Source organism: Paramormyrops kingsleyae, chromosome 18 (genome assembly GCF_048594095.1).
Source record: "Paramormyrops kingsleyae isolate MSU_618 chromosome 18, PKINGS_0.4, whole genome shotgun sequence".
In the NCBI taxonomy this organism is placed as follows: domain Eukaryota; kingdom Metazoa; phylum Chordata; class Actinopteri; order Osteoglossiformes; family Mormyridae; genus Paramormyrops; species Paramormyrops kingsleyae.
The window spans coordinates 7,806,323-7,825,393 of NC_132814.1; the positions used below are offsets into that span (position 1 = coordinate 7,806,323).

The following is a 19,071-nucleotide window of genomic DNA, read 5'->3' on the forward strand; positions in this document are numbered from 1 at the left end:
ATTGAGGCCTCAGCTATGTCATATATTTTTCCTTTCCCACCACCAGAACACCTGATTCAACTAATAAATGGTGTGAATCAGGTGAGCTTGCTCATGGAATAAAATGTGCGGAAAAGCCGAGAGTCCCCAAGGAGAGGTTTGGGAGCCCCTGAAATAGGTTACGTATTTTCATTACATACTCAACGGCAAAATAATGAGCATGCTGGGTGAGTTTCTGCGTCCAAATTAAGCTCCGGAGTTTTCACGCGGCGAGAAGCCGCATCGCTCTAATAAATGCGGCCTCCTGAGAAACAACCAGGTCTGTTGCATCACGTCTGCATCTCCGCTGCCGCGCTAAGGTCTCGTGAACCGTTAGCAGTTACAGGACTGGTATAGTTTGTCCCAGCCGGGCGAAATGGAAGTGTGTCAGACAGTGAATTCTTGCCAAAATTATAACTTTATAAATCACTGAATGGGGGTGGAGATGTGGCTTTGGTTTGTTGCGTAAATCATTTTTTCCCCCAAAGTAAAAAAAAAAAGCAAACAAAAGAAACATGTGCCTTGATATTTTTACAAACTGCCTGATCAGTGTGCATGTTTCTGCAGAACTTATTATGTTTAGCAACTTCAACTGATAGTTTCATGCCAAGCAACATAGTTATACTTGCTTATAAAGCCATAAAGCTGATCTGGCACCATGACTTACCAACTACACTACCAGCTGGCGTCTTCCTTTGACTCTGCATATCAATCAAACACTACACAATGTTCAGCCATTTGCCCTAAGTGACCAATCATTCACTGCAGAATTAGCCCCGCCTACTCCTCCTTACTGTGAATCAATCATTTGGTGCGGAATGAGCCCCGCCCACTTCCCCTTACCATGAATGCCAAGCATGTGCTCCAGAATGAGGACCCTCTCGGCCAGGATTTTCAAGGCTTCCCTCAGCTGCTGCACTCCTTCTCCCTGAGGGACACACCCAAATCCAGGGTAAACACACTAGCCACAGTGAAGCAGGCCGCATGCTTGAAGTTTGCAGATGAGATGTTTTATTCAGCGTTCCCTTGACTGCTCGCTTTCCCAGATCTCAAGCCCAATTTATCACATTCCATACTGGATTTTGGTTCTCTGTAAAACCCCTCACACTCGCAGTGAGCAAAATGTATAGATATATATGGCTGGAGCTGAACTCCCAATCACCATCAACGCTTATGTGCCTAATTCTGACTGCTAATTTAAGGATCCTACCATACTGGATGACTGGGCTGGACTGGGATTAAAAATCAGCATTGGGATTATGGGGGTTGGGCAAACATCTCACGCATTGTGACATCGTTCAATGTTCAGTCTATATACGCAAATTCCATAACTGTCTCTAAGTAGAAATCCGGATCAGTGATGTCACCATCTGTGTCAGGGACATTCCAGTTTTAGCTGCCTGCTCCCAGCATATAGGTGTCATACATGTCGGAAGAGGATTCTAAATGCGTGTCCTCTCCTTACCTCCTGCAAGCTCTCTCCTGGCTCACCCTTGGGTCCAGGTGCACCCTACGATGGCACATATGCAAAAAAACACTCAGGCACGGCAAACCCAGCAGACCATCACTATAAGAACATCAGATGTGTATCCCTAAGTGTCAAATATATATACACTCACCTAAAGGATTATTAGGAACACCATACTGATACGGTGTTTGACCCCCTTTCGCCTTCAGAACTGCCTTAATTCTACGTGGCATTGATTCAACAAGGTGCTGAAAGCATTCTTTAGAAATGTTGGCCCATATTGATAGGATAGCATCTTGCAGTTGATGGAGATTTGTGGGATGCACATCCAGGGCACGAAGCTCCCGTTCCACCACATCCCAAAGATGCTCTATTGGGTTGAGATCTGGTGACTGTGGGGGCCATTTTAGTACAGTGAACTCATTGTCATGTTCAAGAAACCAATTTGAAATGATTCGAGCTTTGTGACATGGTGCATTATCCTGCTGGAAGTAGCCATCAGAGGATGGGTACATGGTGGTCATAAAGGGATGGACATGGTCAGAAACAATGCTCAGGTAGGCCGTGGCATTTAAACGATGCCCAATTGGCACTAAGGGGCCTAAAGTGTGCCAAGAAAACATCCCCCACACCGTTACACCACCACCACCAGCCTGCACAGTGGTAACAAGGCATGATGGATCCATGTTCTCATTCTGTTTACGCCAAATTCTGACTCTACCATTTGAATGTCTCAACAGAAATCGAGACTCATCAGACCAGGCAACATTTTTCCAGTCTTCAACTGTCCAATTTTGGTGAGCTTGTGCAAATTGTAGCCTCTTTTTCCTATTTGTAGTGGAGATGAGTGGTACCCGGTGGGGTCTTCTGCTGTCCCATCCGCCTCAAGGTTGTGCGTGTTGTGGCTTCACAAATGCTTTGCTGCATACCTCGGTTGTAACGAGTGGTTATTTCAGTCAAAGTTGCTCTTCTATCAGCTTAAATCAGTCGGCCCATTCTCCTCTGACCTCTAGCATCAACAAGGCATTTTTGTCCACAGGACTGCCGCATACTGGATGTTTTTCCCTTTGCACACCACTCTTTGTAAACCCTAGAAATGGTTGTGCGTGAAAATCCCAGTAACTGAGCAGATTGTGAAATACTCAGACCGGCCCGTCTGGCACCAACAACCATGCCACGCTCAAAATTGCTTAAATCACCTTTCTTTCCCATTCTGACATTCAGTTTGGAGTTCAGGAGATTGTCTTGACCAGGACCACACCCCTAAATGCATTGAAGCAACTGCCATGTGATAGGTTGATTAGATAATTGCATTAATGAGAAATTGAACAGGTGTTCCTAATAATCCTTTAGGTGAGTGTATGTGTATATATATATATATATATATATATATATATATATATATATATATATATATATATATATATATATATACATACATATATACATACATATATACACACACACACAGCTCAGAAAGTATTGGGACACTTGCTTAATTCAGTAAAAATTTGGCAAAGTTATTGTTTTCATGACAAAATCTGCACAGATATTTTCTTTTTATTAAGTGTCATAATGTTTTTGACTGACTCATTCAGTTCTTTTCTTGCCATTTTGATATTAATTACAATCCTAGTCATTGGCTCCCACAGGGATACTAAACACAAATATTTGGTGTTTTATGTTATTGCAAAGGTGTTACTAATTAAAAAGCACCCAATGAAACTTTTTAACTCAAACGGCTCTTTTAGAACTGTAATTTGGGTTTCAGTTTATTACTACTTGAAATTAATGTTTTACTTAAAACTACTGGTTGTTTGTAACATGATGCTGTATATATCTTGTTTTGCAAACAAGTGAATGAAGTAATGATTTTTGTCATAAAACCAATAAATTAGCAATCATTTTACTGAATTAAGCAAACATCCCAAGACTTTCTGTAGGTACTGTATATATGTTTTGATCTGGGAGAATATACTGTATGTTAGCATGTGCAGTGTGCAGAATCAGACCGCAGTGGTTGTGCAGTTTGAAGGCCCGTGACTCACTGGAAGGCCATGCGGTCCTGCGAATCCAGGAGGTCCCTGAGGGGAGAAGAAAGCCAACATTACAGTGCATACAGAGACACACACACATAGACAGACACAGACAGACAGACAGACACACAGCACTGGCCAACACAAATGTCATGACAAAGAGGCCTGTGTTTTTGTAGCAAACCGGACACCGTGCCCTGACTGTGCGAGTGCTCGTCGATGGGCACCCTGCAGACCCGCCTTGACAAGGCGTGACTAATGAACTAGCCGGCTGACTGACAGGCCTGCTACAATACCCTGACCGGGGGGGCATTCGTTCCGAGAGGCTGAACTTTTTTTTAATAAACTTTTTAAGACTGTAATAGAAGGAGGGGGACAGGAAGCAGCAGGTGTGAGGCTGAGCGTGGGCTGCGGAGTGGCGTGTGGAGCCATCGGCGGCCATGACACCCGCAGAGCAGGAGGTCGCGCAGAAAAGGACGAGCCAGTGGAGGAGCACAGTGACGCGCAAATCAGAGCCCCTACGCGAATACACGTGTGCTGAGGGTCTCCAGATACGCAGACTTGTATTCGGGGATCATTCTAACTGGCTGTGGCAGGATTCCTTGTGTGTGTGTGTGTGTGTATGCGCACGTGCTCCTGAGTACACAGGTTTTATGGCCTTTTCCTCGTTAACTGTCTAACGTAAGCCTGTTGGCAAGTCTTTTTCCTCATGCATTAAATAAATTTAGTGCGGCAAACACATTTCAGATTAGCCGATTATGACCATAAACATTTTCTGAGCTGTACGATAAAATAGCCATCTGACAGGTCTTGAGGACATTTTAATTAGCATTAATTCAGTGACTATCTGTTACCCCTCCATTTCAATCCCCACCCCACCAACCCCTTTTGCAGCTCACAAGCGCCCCCATTGGACAAAACGAAAATAGCACTGTTTGATATGTTGGCATTCCCAGATCTCTTGCCTGTATTGGCTCAGCCTGTGCTCATGCTACGTCTGATTTCCTCATTTGACGCTTTTATCCAAAGCAACTTGCATATTAACCCATTTATATGGGGGGGGGGGGAGCAGTGGTGGTTCACTGGCACAGTTCAAGTGAAGCATCTTCATAGCAACATGACCCTCTCTGTGGACTTGAACCAAAAACATTCCGGTTAATAAGGCCACAATGGCCTCCCCACCTCCCCCTCAACCCCCTGCCTGCCCTCAGCGACGGAGCAGCCGACAGTGTTTGAGGACTGTCTCGGCACTTAAGCTCAACTCAAGTCAAGTCGCTTCATCGTCATTTCACACACAAGAAACGACACTGCGATTCTTCAGATCATCATACAGCTAGAACAAAGAACAGCCAAACAATAAACACTGACAATAAATACTAAGGGGAAAAAACAATGCACAACAGTACTCAATAACAACGATGACTCAGTGCAAACAGTATAAGCAGAAAGTAGGAGCAAAATAATAAGAAAAACACAGTTAATTGTGAAACCGCTTGTTTCCTACTATTTAAATAAACAGTGTGTTTCTGTGTACACATCCAAATTTTCTGTATCGTGAAAGAATCAATCAGTCGTCCAACAAACAATTTCATGAACATTGAGGGTTACAGTCCTTAAGAATTGTAACAGTGTATCATACGTAATGCTCAGTATCAGTTTGAAGCTTTTTATCTTATCATGATTAGTAAATCAACAGTGATACACAAGCATCACTGTGAACCAAACTTTTATCACATTTTCGTAACAGATGTTCATAATCAATAAATGTATAATTCCTACTTTTCCCAGCATTATGTATCCTGTACTTGCTGTGTCTTCACATACTGTCATTAAGTAAATGCTGTTTTGAGCTCAGGATTGTATCTGTGGAAGAGTCTTAAGCTGCCAAATAAAATTATGTTTAAATTATCTATTAATTATGTTTATATTTAAATTCTCTGTTGGTGTAAAACTACAATATTACGTCTGTCAAAGTGTATCAGCTCAGCCATTTCATAACCTCTCCATAACCCTTCCCCGTGTATTTGCATCGTATGTAGCCATATACCTGTATGTATTTGTTGAGTCGATGGCTTGCACTCCTTTTTGGCTAACCAATAGCTCATCAAATTATTTAACTAATTAAGTTAATTAAATGAGTTGTTGGTGCAAGCTGTATTTAATGAACACATGGAATGGCTGAGGTGCCCCTGAGGAGAGGTTTGGGATCTGAAGTTGTGTTCATCCAGCCATCCAACAAGATATCAGTAACTTTCTGGAGAACAGAAGAAATTGTTTTTTTTTAACTATTATTTTTTATCATGTTACTGATCATTTGCATACATTCTAATGATAAATTATGTTTTTTCCTGAGTAAATATACACTTACTCCCTAGGTAGGTTTAAATGTTTTGTTTTAAAATGTTTAAGACTTTGACAGTACTGTATTACATATAATGTTTATTTTTTCAGCTCCAGGCTCAGGTGGATGGAACATATTTTTTAATTCAAGAATTTCAAAGTGTCCAGCGTAATAATGAATATTAATATTGTGTTCAACACTAGTTTAAATAGTGGATATTAGTCATCACGTTCAAACCAGGTGAATAACCTGAGATGAAGACGCAACATTCTTTCATACACGTTAGCTCCTCACCTTTTCGCCAGGATCTCCTTTAGGTCCTAGATCTCCAGTTTTTCCGACGAGGCCTCCCTCCGCCTGGAACATACCATGGGACCAGGTTTGTATTCAGCTAGCCCTTACACTGTCATATTCAGGCATTCCAGCAGACACGCTACTCCAACCCATACTTACATGTCGCCCAGGTAGTCCTGGGTCTCCCGCCGGCCCTGCTGGCCCTGTGGAAACAGCACACAAACAACTCAATTCACAAAATCAGCTCTCTGCTTCAGCCACTTCCACCTGCTGCTGGTAAGGTTAGTGTGTCACATGACCAGTCATGTGTCCTCATCTTTAATGTGCATCAGCTCAAAAAGTCATGGGAAAATCCTTAAGATTTGTGGTCATTCGGATCCTTCCTACCTGGGGGTCCGGGGGGCCCGGGCGGACCTGGGGGGCCCGGTGTCACACGGTGGCTTAGATGAGGCACAGTGTAGAGGAGTTCTTCATCTGCAAACACCAGGAATGAGACTGGGAGCTAAGATGGTTGTTTTCTGCAAGCTGCAGCTAATTACTGTTCCTTGTTCCCTAACGAGCAATGGGGCCTGACACAATGGATGTTTCTCAATACCAAGAATGCAAAGATCATACTTGTGAACTTGGCAAGATCGGTCTTGCTAACTTGGGACACAATGAATCATGGGATTGGTCTCATTTGGTGAGGATGGAACCAATGTATCCTTGATATTTGGGGCAGGGCAAGAATGAAATCTGGGGATTTTTACCGTCCTTTTACTTCTGTTCTTGAGTATTGGAATCGGCAATGGAAGATGATGTAATACGGAAACATGAGAACACAAGTATGGTCAGATACACATATTGAGGAACACCCATTATGTGGATGGCCCTCATGAAACTCGGGTGCATACCAATATCAGTACCAAGAGCGCAAAGATCATACTTTTGGTCTTGGCAAGACCGGTCTTGCTAATTCGCCTTCCAAGAACAAACTTGGGGTGCAATGAATCATGGGATTGGTCTCGTTCATTGAGGCGCTGTGGCTTAGATGGTTAAAGTGCCTGTTTAGGAAACAGGAGATCCTGAGTTTGAATCTCAGCAGTGCCTTATGTGTTATGTCATTAAATTGCATGTGAGAATGACCCTATGAAATCCCAAATCTATGTGGGCAGTGGTGGCTTAATGGTTAGGGAAGTGCACTTGCAATTGAAAGAGTGCTGGTTCAAATCTCCAACCAGCAAGGCACAACTGATGTATCTTTGATATTTGGGGCAGAACAAGACCAATATACAAGGATTTCTACCATCTTCGTGTACTTGTGTTCTTAGTATTGGAACTGGTCTTTGACAATGGAAGATGACGTAAAGCGGGTACAGGAGAACACAAGTACGGTCAGGTATGCATATTGAAAAAGTATTGGAATCGGCAATGGAAGATGATGTAATACGGAAACATGAGAACACAAGTATGGTCAGATACACATATTGAGGAACACCCATTATGTGGATGGCCCTCATGAACCTCACTTTATAAACACCCAGGATGTCCAACCAAATAATTTCCCTGTGTTTACTTTTTTTCAGAGACAAACCACAGCACTCCTTAACTCTGCTGTAAAAATATCACAATAATCCTTCGGATAATAAGGGAGCCATGCTGCCGAGCTTGCCTCTCCCTCACCAGGACCAGGAACGGGACTTTGAGAGCTCAGTGCTCAGCTACAGTGGATGATTAACATGCAGATCTCACACAAATGGCAAATGGGCCTGTGGGAGCGTCCCTGTGGAACTCATTTCTGGTGCTGCAGCAGTCTGCCCAGAGAACCCCACCAGCATTATGGCCTGATTTGAGGGCCTCGACTTCCCTTTTTATTGGGCAGGTTTTTGGCTTGGGGGGCAGACTTTGGTTGCCAGAATGGGGCTGCTCTGCTGACAACTTACAAATTGGGTTTGATTTACAGCAGGCTCATTGCAGCCAGTGCTGAGCCCTAAACAAAGCCAGCTTCCTAATTGAATACAGGTTGCTGAAGCCAGTGCCACAGTGGGTGGCTGCTGCCCTCTAGTGTTGAACACTAGGCGAACCTTTTTTTTTTGCACAAGAGATGTTAAAAACCAAAAAAATACAATAATCTACTGTCGAAAAGTTTGACTTGCATAAAAAGCAAACCTCGGTCCTGTTTTCTAACAGGGCTAAAAACAGATTGTTACTGGATCTAAAATAAACAGGAGAAATTTAACACATCACCTCCCATAAAATCTTGAAATAACTACATGTACAGCCTGTTTTAATTTGATATAAACTGTGGTATGCAGAGAATTGCCAGATAATAATAAAATAACAAAGTTACAAAGTTAAAAGATCACAGGACAGATACTTGGTATCTACTGCTAAAACATGTAGCTGCTTATAAAACTCAATCATCCTCCGAAGCTGAGGTCGAAACTGCCTTTTCCTGAATGACAGCCTTTGTGTCGTTTCTGTGAGAAGGCTCTCTCTGACCGGCCCCCGTTTTGTCAGCGCTGTGGGCATTTACGTTGGTCTGGGGCGGGCTGAGCCGCCACGGACCATCTGGCTTTTCACGAGCTGCTGCCCCCCTTGAGCCGCTCGCGAAGAGCGCGGGCGAGAGGGGGCCGCGTGGCCCTCTGGGGGCCAGTCGCAGAGGCACGCTTCTTAACGAGAGCCGGGTGCCCCCCCCCCCCCCCCCACTGGCAGGTTTGGAGGGGGGACCGCCATGCAGCCGGCATGCTCGACACGGCACGTTTCTCTAGCACACAGAGATGCCTCGGATCGTTACGGTCCACATAAAGGATTCGGGGGTCTCTCGTTCTACAAAACTTTTTCCCGAGATGAAGCCAAAACTTCACTGCTGTCCCCCTCACACCATAATTCTTTCTCTTTACACTTAATGTAGCACAAAATCCACACACAGACCCCCCCCATCCTGGCTCAACCCTCCCTGAAAGGTAACTTCATAGAAACCATCACTAATATTGTCGTAACTACACTATTATTACAGTCACAAATAAAGGAAAAGGCCTAAAAATATGAAGCCAGTGGCACATCAGCTCAGCGCTGCCAGCTCTCACACGCCTGGCGTGACACTCACACTTTCAGACTCTCATGCTCACGCAAGAAATCTTACAGCAAATCTAAATTATTCCATAATAAACTTAGCTACATCAAAATCGCTGGTGCAGTTTGCAAACTCTACAGACTATTTACAAGGTAATAAAACTACTACATGCATGTAAATGTGTGTGGATGTGTGTGCAGACTTGCCTCAAATTAAAAATGTTAGTTCGGTCAGCTGACCAACGTTGGCAGCCCTGCCAGCCGGACCATACAGCCCCTTTTGTTATGGTGTCTGTTGCCCACCGGAACACATTCATAAACTGCGTGTAAACCCGCTCACCCTGGCCCAGCTGCCTAGTGTTCAGGCCGAACGTGTCACCGCGGAGGGGGTAAGGGAAGGCCGGGCCTGGTGGCCCAGGCGGCCCAGGTAGACCCATCTCTCCCTGGGGTCCTCTCTGACCCGGGGGTCCTGTGGGGGGAGACGTTAGGAGACACTGAAGATACCCACCAGGGATGGGCTTCACAAAAGCATAGTCACAACTGAATGAGTCCAACTATCTAAGTCGCACATGGGACCCTTTAGGAAATGCACCACTGTATGTTAGAGGTACAGTAAGAGAGACTGGCTGCTGGTATCTGTGACAAACTGGGTCAAACTGGGCATGATGAGGGATTGTGAGCCTGAGCATATTCTCATGGGGCTAAAAATGCCAAGATGTAATTGGATTCAAAGATTCAAGGCTTTATCACACGCAAGGTATTGTGTCAGAGTGGACCTGGAGTTAAATGTGAATTGGGCAACTCCAGCATATAAGGAGTGAAAGAAGAAAGACATTTCAAGTAGCCATATGAAAATAAATAAACAAGAAAAATAACAATAGTTATACCGAAAAATAGTTATACTGAAAGCAAAAATTAAAAAAAGGAAAAATTATACTGCAGAATAAATAAACTGAGATGTGCAGCACAGCTGTAATAAAGGGCGAGGGACACAGATCGGTGGGGATGTGTCAGTATTATGGGCTGATGCTGCTTTACTATATTCCTATAGTGAGCTAATGTCCAGAGGTGGGGGGGGCATGTGACTTAGGCTTGTGCCTGAGTACCGGTGAGCATCCAGATTTGGGGTGCTGGATTCTCACCTCTAGGTCCCATGGGGCCAAACTTTCCAGTGGGGCCCGACTCTCCTGTGGGGCCAGGAGGTCCAGCTGATCCGGGAGCACCTGGGGGCCCCATTGGCCCCGGGGGGCCTCGGAGACCTGGGGGACGACAGCAGCACACACAGCTAGTACCAGAGAAACAGCAAATGAATTAAGTCATTTCTATAAAGTCTCAGTTACATGTGTTCTGAAGTCTGGCTCATTACTCAATAAAACTCAATAAAAGATGGGATACGCAAACTTTTCTATAATATAATATGTGTATATATACATAACACATATTATTATATATTTCCTCCCTTCCTTCCCAGACAATCCCAGGCAGCACAGAACATAAGACAGGGGACACCCTGAACAGGATATGAGTCAATCGCTGGGCTCATTTTATGTAATGTGATTAAATCAGATTAGATTCTCCTAGTCAAATCTGAAAAAGCATTGCTAGGATCTACAATATGTGGAGTGTGTATTTTTCTAAATCAATTAAAAAATTGTCGCTCACTCAGCAGCTAAATAACTCAATAAAGAAGTGGACCCCTAGCCTGTCTGCAGTATCAAACATTCTGAGCAGCCAGTCAGTTCTGCACGCGTTTGATTAAATACACCCTCTCACCTGGAAGTCCGACCATGGGGGGTCCTAAGGGCGTGGGGTTGGGTGAGCCCACCTCATTATCGGTCGATCCCTCGTGCAGACGGTTGACTGCTGTGGTAGCTGGCAAGGTCTCCCTCAACAACAGAATCTAGTGAAGAAAGGGACCCTGTTTCATGGTTTGCTGCACAGAGGAGGAAAGTTCAGGTCCAGAAAGTACAAATCCAGACCAAGATTTTGTTTCAACCAACCAGTGATTGTGACTCTTTATGCTCAACTGGTTGGTTGAAACAAAATCTTGGTCTGGATTTGTATTTTCTGAACCTGAACTTTCCACCTCTGTTGTTGTGTTCAGGACTGGATCGTCCTTTTGATGGGTCTTTTTCCGAAGCCAGAGACATGCTCGAATGCTCTCTGTCCCATTTGGCTGCCTGCTCACGTAACGTTTGACACGCAGCAGCCGGCCTGGTGTAATCCCAAAAATTACCTTGGACTCAACAGTGCTCAGTCTTTCACTCAAGTCTGTGAAGCTGGTGCAGTTCATACACTCTGCAGGGGCAGACAGAAACAGAGAAACGGACATTTAGTGGGCGGCCTCAACGGGTATGTGGACCCTGTTCAACTGACACAGGGGGAATCATTTCATCACAACCGCAGCCTAAATAAAATAAACTATTTCAAATTCAATTTCATTTGAGGGAAAGACCACAGCTTTTGTGGCTGACAAGATGACAGAGGTGTCCAGAAAGTCAGAAGAAAAACAAGCCCAACATCAGATGGGTCCCTCCTGGGCTCCTCTCAGTGTGAGGGGCTGCTGACATCATGTCCTGAGTAGCACTACACCAGCAAGCTGGCCAATCAGGAGTTACGTGCTGATACAGCAGTACAGTGATTCGATGTCCTTGGGACTCATTACCCTCACCCGGACCAATGGCCATAGCCAATAGCACTTTGATCTCTGTAAGTCCCGCCCACCACCATGTGTACCAATCAGGTTTCATCGTGGCGAAGAATGACCTGGACAAAAAAAAAAAACACCATCCCAGTAGTTGCACTCGGGGTGGGACGCAAATAACCCTGGAATTACCAATAATTTGGTCTTGAAAAACCCAGGCTTATTCTCTGCAAAGAAAATGATTAATTGCCTTACAATTATAATTGTACAAATATATCTAAATGGAGTTTGGAATAAGCAGTCTGGAAAAACTCAGTATGCATTTTAAGATTAAACCCAGGAAAAAACTGTCTCACTGGACCAGCCGAGCCATGAATTCTGTTAAGGGGTTGATTGATAAATGCTTTAGCACACCCAAGACCGTCTGGCTTCGATTTGCTCATGGGCCCTTTGATTAGTCACAACAAATGCTACATTCTCAAGTTCCCTTCATTCCATCTTTGGATGCAAGAACATCCAGCACAAAGGTGTTCTTGAAACAGGACTCAAAAAGCCAGGCGTATTTTTAGTTTGCTGGCATGTTTCTGTCTCAGAGACAATGTGCAGTGTTTGTTCTGGCCAGATCTGACATCATAATGTGCCAAGGCCTACAGAAACCAACAGCATGGGCTCAATACAGACAGGGGTGAAAACTGACCGGAGCTCCCTCAAACGGTCCGACCATTAAAAGGTCGCATGTCGCTGTAAGTCACTGGCCAGACTGGGCTCTCCCACCTGCTCATTGTGGAATTAATCACGCGACCATGATGGGTATGGAGTCAATGCAGGTAAGCAGAAGGTACCAAGCAGAGGAGCACCTTGGACGGGATGACAGTCCATCACAGACACACCAACGGGGGATTTAGAGATGACAGCTTGGGTATGAACAGTAGGGACACATCCTTACCAATATTGTGGGACTACTGTCTGTATTTGGGGAGCGGGTATCGGGGCTGATTTGGTCCTTATCAGCATTACACCAAATCTACGTCCTTGGAAAGGCATGTAACAGGGAGATCTATTTCTGGCTATGGGTCTGTCCTGACCTCATAGCTGGGAGACTGCAGTGCTACCAGTGGAGCCACCATACTGCGCCAGTATAAGGCATCACCAGGAAGAAAGCGACATAGTAATGCTATGGTGTGGTTTAAAAGAAAGCTTTTCAAAAACTGTTGTCCCATCTAAATGCCAAGAATAATCATGCTCCATGCGACTGATAGATTCAGGGGCTTATCTGTCAGGAAGTATGTAAAATGCAACACGCGCTTCCTGATCTTAACTGCACACTGTGAGACACTTCAGTTAAGCCTTGTCAGTCTAAATTAAGAAATCCCCACTGCAGTGCTGAAGGCCTGGGAGCCGACGGCGCGGTTTAATTGTGGAGGGAAATGTGGAGACAATAATGAGAAAGATACAGTTGCAGAAAGATACAGAAAGAGGCAGTTTATAGAGACACAAGAGCCTTTGTTTGGGGTTTAAAGCTGACTGTGTCCACATCACACTCCTGCCCTCAACATGTGTTCAGCTGGGGAAATCTATGCTGGACCTTAGCAGGATCAAACCAAATGAGGGTATAGTCACCACAGTTCCTTCCTGGACCTGCTAAATGCAGATTTCAAGAGTTAGACACAAAGCGCCGTTTGGTCTGAAAAAGCTAGGATCCCTAAAAGCCAGTAAATTTGAATACACAAAATGATATATCAATAAATCTCAGGGCACAGTCCCTCAAGTCAGTGTGATCCTCGTATGTCTAACCCGACATACACAAGCACGCACTTGCACACAAACAGCGCACAGGGTGAGAAGGATAAATGCTTGAGTACGAATGTATTGTACAAAAGTGCGAATGACGTACGATATTCCCCTAGCGGAAGAAATTTGAGGGCTCTGCTTCTACTAATTAGCAGGTGAAGCTACAGTGACATGCGCACACATAGGAGCAAAGGGATTTGCGCGGCTTTGGTGGAGATGGGATTTCCGGTTCCGAAGGAAAGGCTATATTTAAACCTTGCTGCCCCCCCCCCCCCACCTCTTTGAAAGCTGTGGACCCCAGCCAAGGATGAATCCTGGGAGAAGAAACCCTTCAGAGCGTCATGGTCACTGCTTGATGTACCACCAGCCACTGCCGGTAACAAGGACATAACTTCTACACGTGCTGGACGCCTCAGCACCTGCGTATGGTCCACTTCCCCAGCAGAGCCATAAAGAAGAAGGACACAGTGTCTTCGTGGCCTGCCATCAGAGAAAGGCGTCCACTAGCCTTCAAAGGCCCATTAGGTCAAAAAAATCCCTCCCCCAAGGAAGACCAGCACAAAGTGGGTAGCTCCCACCATATTCTCCAGGAGCATCTCCAAAGGTATTGATCACGCAGTGAAGTTTTGACAGAGAAATGTTAAGATCCATGGCAGTAGTAGAAGCGTAATGGCAAGGAAAGCATGCGGTTCACTGGGGGGGTGGGGAGTGATGAAATGAAAGGTTCACTCTGTCCATTGTTGAGCCACACAAAGCTTTACCTCCAGGACTGTTTCCACCACCATATTTCCACGATAAACCATGACAAAGCGTGCAGTTTGCATTCATCCGTACGAGGGACCCGTCAGGGACGAAGACCATAGAAATGATGTGTATACTGCACATTCTGTACACATTGTAAAAGAAAAAATAACAGAGTATTAAGCACACAAGTGCAATCGTTTATTTATGTTTTGGCAGGGCTCTCTCTCAGTTTGTCTGTCCAAAGTGAAGAAAGTGTTTAGTGTCTGGAGTCTACAGCTCAGAACATTTCAGTCACCCGCAGCTAGAGCTATAGCTAAATAATTAGTGAAATTAACATGCAATTCTTTCTAGCAGAGCGAGGTGAGGGAAGGGGCTATTTCAGGTTCTTCGAATTTAACTGATATCGGCTGCCATTTGTGCATTTTCTTGCAATTACCCGATGGTGTTTTCATACTGCCTTGTGAAATCGGTGCTTCAGAAACAAACTACTTTGAGTAAAAAGTAAACTTTTAACTAGTAAACTATGCCGCTACCTGGATTTGTGCTCCTGGTTGTAATAGAGAAACAAAAATATCACAGTCTGTCTCTTTGACTGTGTCCCTGCCCATCACGATGTTGGAAACATGACATGAGCTGTCCTCTCATTCAACAAGCACCATCATAGAGGAGCGGATTTCCAGTCTGGCAGAGCGCCACACCGATCAAACACGGCACAGGAAGCATGGAATTACACTGATAGAAGCCGACAGATGCCGCTACGGGCATACTGACCATCCATAAGTAAAAGTGCTCACGAGCAGGAATGAGTCTGCTGCCAGTCCGCATCGTGAGTCAAATTAATCCCAGAACACGCACATGCACACAGGCGTACAAATCAGTGCAACCAGGGTCTTGTCACTGTAGAGGGATGTTGAAATTTACTGTCGGGAATTGCATTTGTTTTCAGGGGCTAATGCTGCATGCGGGTTAGCAGATACGGAGATGGAGCAGCATCCCGCCGCAACAGTGCATGGGGGCAGTGGGGGGATTGAGGCGCATTCCATACTCTGCAGCTGCACCGCGCCTCGCAATTGGGGACAACCTGCAGACAGCTGGGAATGAAATCCTGTCTGCGAGGATCAGGCCGAGGGGCGGAAATTACTGATGACCCCCCCCAACCCCCCCCCCCCCAGCACGAAAAAAATCCCAGATATATACACGGTCTGGCAGGCGCAAAGAATCGGTAAATTGCAGATGACCCCAGCAAAAAAAAAAAAACAGTCTGCCTAACTTCATCAAGACATGTTTTTACATCCCCTGAAGAGAAACCTCATCCACATCCTGACCTGAATAACAGAGGCTGTTGGAGGAGGGGGGGGGTGTGGCGGGGGGGTGGTTTTGGGGTTCTGGGTCATGAGCTCTCAGGAAAGCGAGTCCAAACAGAAACAACCTGGGAAGGGCGAAGCGGGCTGCCTGAACGCATGGAAACCCAACACCACCCGAAGGAGCCACGGCCGACCCCAAGCTCGAACCCCCGTCCATCTGTTTTCCACCTTGAAAGAAAGATCCCTCCCCCCAGACAGTGTCCACCGCTCCCCCACCCCACCTCCAGAAAAATGGATCCGACATGACAAGCTCTGGTCAGACGCAGGTACGAGTCAGGTGCCCGGACCTGTCATGGCGGATTAGCTAGCCAAGCTCTCTGATTATGGGCCGCGGGCTTTGCGCACTCGCTTCCAGATGTGTCGCCGCAAAGGGACGAGCCGCAATCGGCGGCCGCATAGCCGCTGACCCCAGCTGCGAGAGACCAAGCCGGAGCGATCGCCGGCAATTACGCCGTCCAGCCCTCGGCCCGAACTCGGGAAAGCGGGATCAGCAGAGGAATGAAAACAGAGGCCAATTGCTGCCTCTCTGCCCCAACTTCAAAAGCACCGGACACTCCTGTCGCATGACACGCGGGGCACACGTCAAGCACATGCGTGCCTCCGTTGAACGGCGACGGTTTGAAAGCCAAGGGTCGCGTTATTCTAGCTGAAAGGAAGCAGCTGAACTCACAACGCAGCACCATTTTACCTTAGTGTCACTTGGCTGTGCAGCTGAGAGAAGACTGAGAAAATAATTATGTGTTGGTTTAAAAAAAAGCCTAAAAACCTTGGAAATTAGCATTGTGACTTGAGAATGACCAAAGTAGCAGCGGCACGCCTGAAGTGATTCCAAGAACTGTAAATGGAAAGAATTTAGCCCAAAAAATATAAAGGAATTTGATTATATGGCTTCTGATATGACGTGAGGAAGAGAAGCTGTTCTTAAATGAAGAGCCACGGAGATTGTGAATGTCGAAGACGGGAGCGAATTGGGCCGTGAATTTCTCCCTGTGTTTGCGGCCGAGAGGCGCACTGTCGGACGAGAGGAGCCTCCGGATCCGTCAGAGGGCGTCAAAAAAAGTGGAAAGACTCGAGTACTCCCTGAAGAGCTGGCCGTAAAACAGGCGCACTCTGCAAACGATGAAGACAGAGGATTGACAGCAGCCGAATGCGTTTTCCAGATGGGAGAGCAGACTGGGAGGGAGAGGGGGGGTCTATCTGCCTCAAGTCTGCGCCAGCAATTCCCCATGGGGGTCAGCAGAGGCTGAAAGACTAGAGGGACAGTTACTGTCTTAGACATAGACCCCCCACCCCTTGAATCACGGCGGCAGACGCGCGTGTGTGTGTTCCAGCAGTAGCAGCCGGCAGAGGGACCCGCTCACGCTAGCCACACGGGCCCGACACGCCCCATCACACATAGCTGTGGACGCATTTCCCAAGAAATTCCTCCCTGCAGATAAATATACATGCGCTGCTGGGCCCCAGTGCATCCTTGTGGTTGCACTGGCAGCACCCTTATGCAGGGTACAAAAACACACATACCCTTTTTGGTATAAATAAAATACAAAAATACACAGAAACACAAAACAAAGCGCAGACTTGCTGACAGAAACAGCTCTGGTCTGGTCTGGAGGGAGGGGCAGCGGTCGTACCAGGATTTCGACAGAGACTATTCTGCTGGGAAGATGAATAACGTCTCCCTGTGGGGTTTTACCGGGGGCCAGTCACCCCCAAAGAAACTCCCAAACCCCAACATAACCCTTTCTGAGATCCTAGCACTTGTGACACTAAAAACCTCGAAAAACACTCCACAACTTAGACAAACATCGCGTCCAGAGAGCTGACAAGCCACCGCTTAAAACCACTTCCACGCTCTAAACCGATCTAGACCAAGGTTAAAAATGAAAACACAGGGCACAGAAAACACATCTTCGGAAAGTGCAGGGAGCCCAAACCGGCAGCAGAGCTGAGAAAGACATCATAAGCAGGGCCCCGAGGTAGCCTTGCCGTTTGAGCGCCTTTCCGTATGTTTTCCGATCTCTTTCTCTCTCTTCCGAGAACGCTGCTGCTTTGGGCGCAGCCAGTGTCACCGGAGCAGAGGGCAGCAATGACCAAAGAGCAGACCTCGATCCCGGCTTCCTGTCCGGAAGGACGCGGCTCCGGCTCTTGGCTCTCCAGACCAAGGATGCCTCGGCGTAGACCCGGCATTGTGCTTCACCTCACTGGAAAGTGCGCTGCAAACTCTGGGAGATCTTCAGGGGATTTTTAAGAAAACAACATTAATATGTCCAAACGATTGAATAATTACATGTTTGGCGTAATGGAGACCTCATGTTATGAAAACCATTGGGGCAATTACCCTTCAAAGACGTACAAATTACTATACAGCTCCTGCCAGGACTGTTACAGAAGTACTTAATAAATGGGATTACCTAGAAGAAGATGCATTATCTACAGGGCAAGAAAGCAAGTGCTATAAACTCAGGTAAAAAGACAATTATTATATAATCAGGCTGCAACTCTTCTTTCAATTTGAGTAGCTGAAAGAATGATGTGGCAGCTATAGCATTGCAGTAGATATTTTCTGGGCAGCAACGCTAATATTTCTGAAGCATGTACGGCATGGAACTGCTGCAGAACCTGGGCAGCCAGCTGCACCCGCTGGCACGGCATCTCGCTGCAGACACTCGCTCGGAGGGGTGCGCGTCGAAGCGTAATTGCAGGACGGCTGAGCGAGCGGAATGCGGGCTGATTAGGCCTCTGGCTGGCGGACTGCATGCTAATTAGCTGCTGTGGCTCATTTGGTGCTAATTCCACCTTTACTGTGGGTCAGGGAGACTCAGGGTTTTGTCTGCTCCCAGCAGGGTGGCGGGCTGCACCTGCGAGTTACACGCCTGCGATGGGATGCACCCTGGGGAAAGGATGTTGACTGCATTCGGATGTCTTTCCCATGATGCACTGGGGAGAGACAAAGCTTGTCTCCTATGTGAGACCAGTTTCCATTAGAGAGACAAGTCTGGACAACTACAGGCTTGGAATGATGATGAAGTAAAAGCGAGTAGGATGGCCAGCTGTGCCGACACAACGCAGCCAGGAAAGCTGTACCTGGGAGGATCACGACAACACTTACAGCTGCACTTCCGTAACTGACACAAACACTGGTCATGTGGCGCAGTTCCACTGGCATACAGGAACTGACCCGTACCAGAGCTGTACTGTGAAGAGAGAGTAGATACAGCGTGGTTACAGCTCGCTTCAGTTTGCAGAATGGTCGGCTCAGTGAAGGCGTCACCTCGTTTGGAGAGCGACAGTGACGCAAAACATACAACATGATTTAC

General features: G+C 46.3%; 1 protein-coding gene and 1 non-coding gene across 5 annotated transcripts in view; one reads left to right on the plus strand and one right to left on the minus strand.

Annotated features, from left to right (window-relative positions):
- Positions 1 to 19,071, minus strand: part of col26a1 (collagen, type XXVI, alpha 1) — a 43,614-nt gene that overhangs the window by 3,007 nt on the left and 21,536 nt on the right. For all 4 annotated transcript variants that reach the window (XM_023819430.2, XM_023819431.2, XM_023819429.2 and 1 more), the window contains exons 4-13: positions 11,448 to 11,509; positions 10,985 to 11,111; positions 10,354 to 10,470; positions 9,552 to 9,680; positions 6,545 to 6,631; positions 6,317 to 6,360; positions 6,158 to 6,220; positions 3,535 to 3,570; positions 1,484 to 1,528; positions 862 to 946 (exon numbers count right to left, since the gene is read on the minus strand). In XM_023819430.2, the coding sequence (XP_023675198.1) occupies positions 862 to 946; positions 1,484 to 1,528; positions 3,535 to 3,570; positions 6,158 to 6,220; positions 6,317 to 6,360; positions 6,545 to 6,631; positions 9,552 to 9,680; positions 10,354 to 10,470; positions 10,985 to 11,111; positions 11,448 to 11,509 (795 nt within the window). The remainder of the gene's footprint in view (positions 1 to 861; positions 947 to 1,483; positions 1,529 to 3,534; positions 3,571 to 6,157; positions 6,221 to 6,316; positions 6,361 to 6,544; positions 6,632 to 9,551; positions 9,681 to 10,353; positions 10,471 to 10,984; positions 11,112 to 11,447; positions 11,510 to 19,071) is intronic.
- trnap-agg (transfer RNA proline (anticodon AGG)) lies at positions 7,173 to 7,246 on the plus strand. Its single transcript has one exon. It is a non-coding gene; the product is annotated as a tRNA-Pro (tRNA).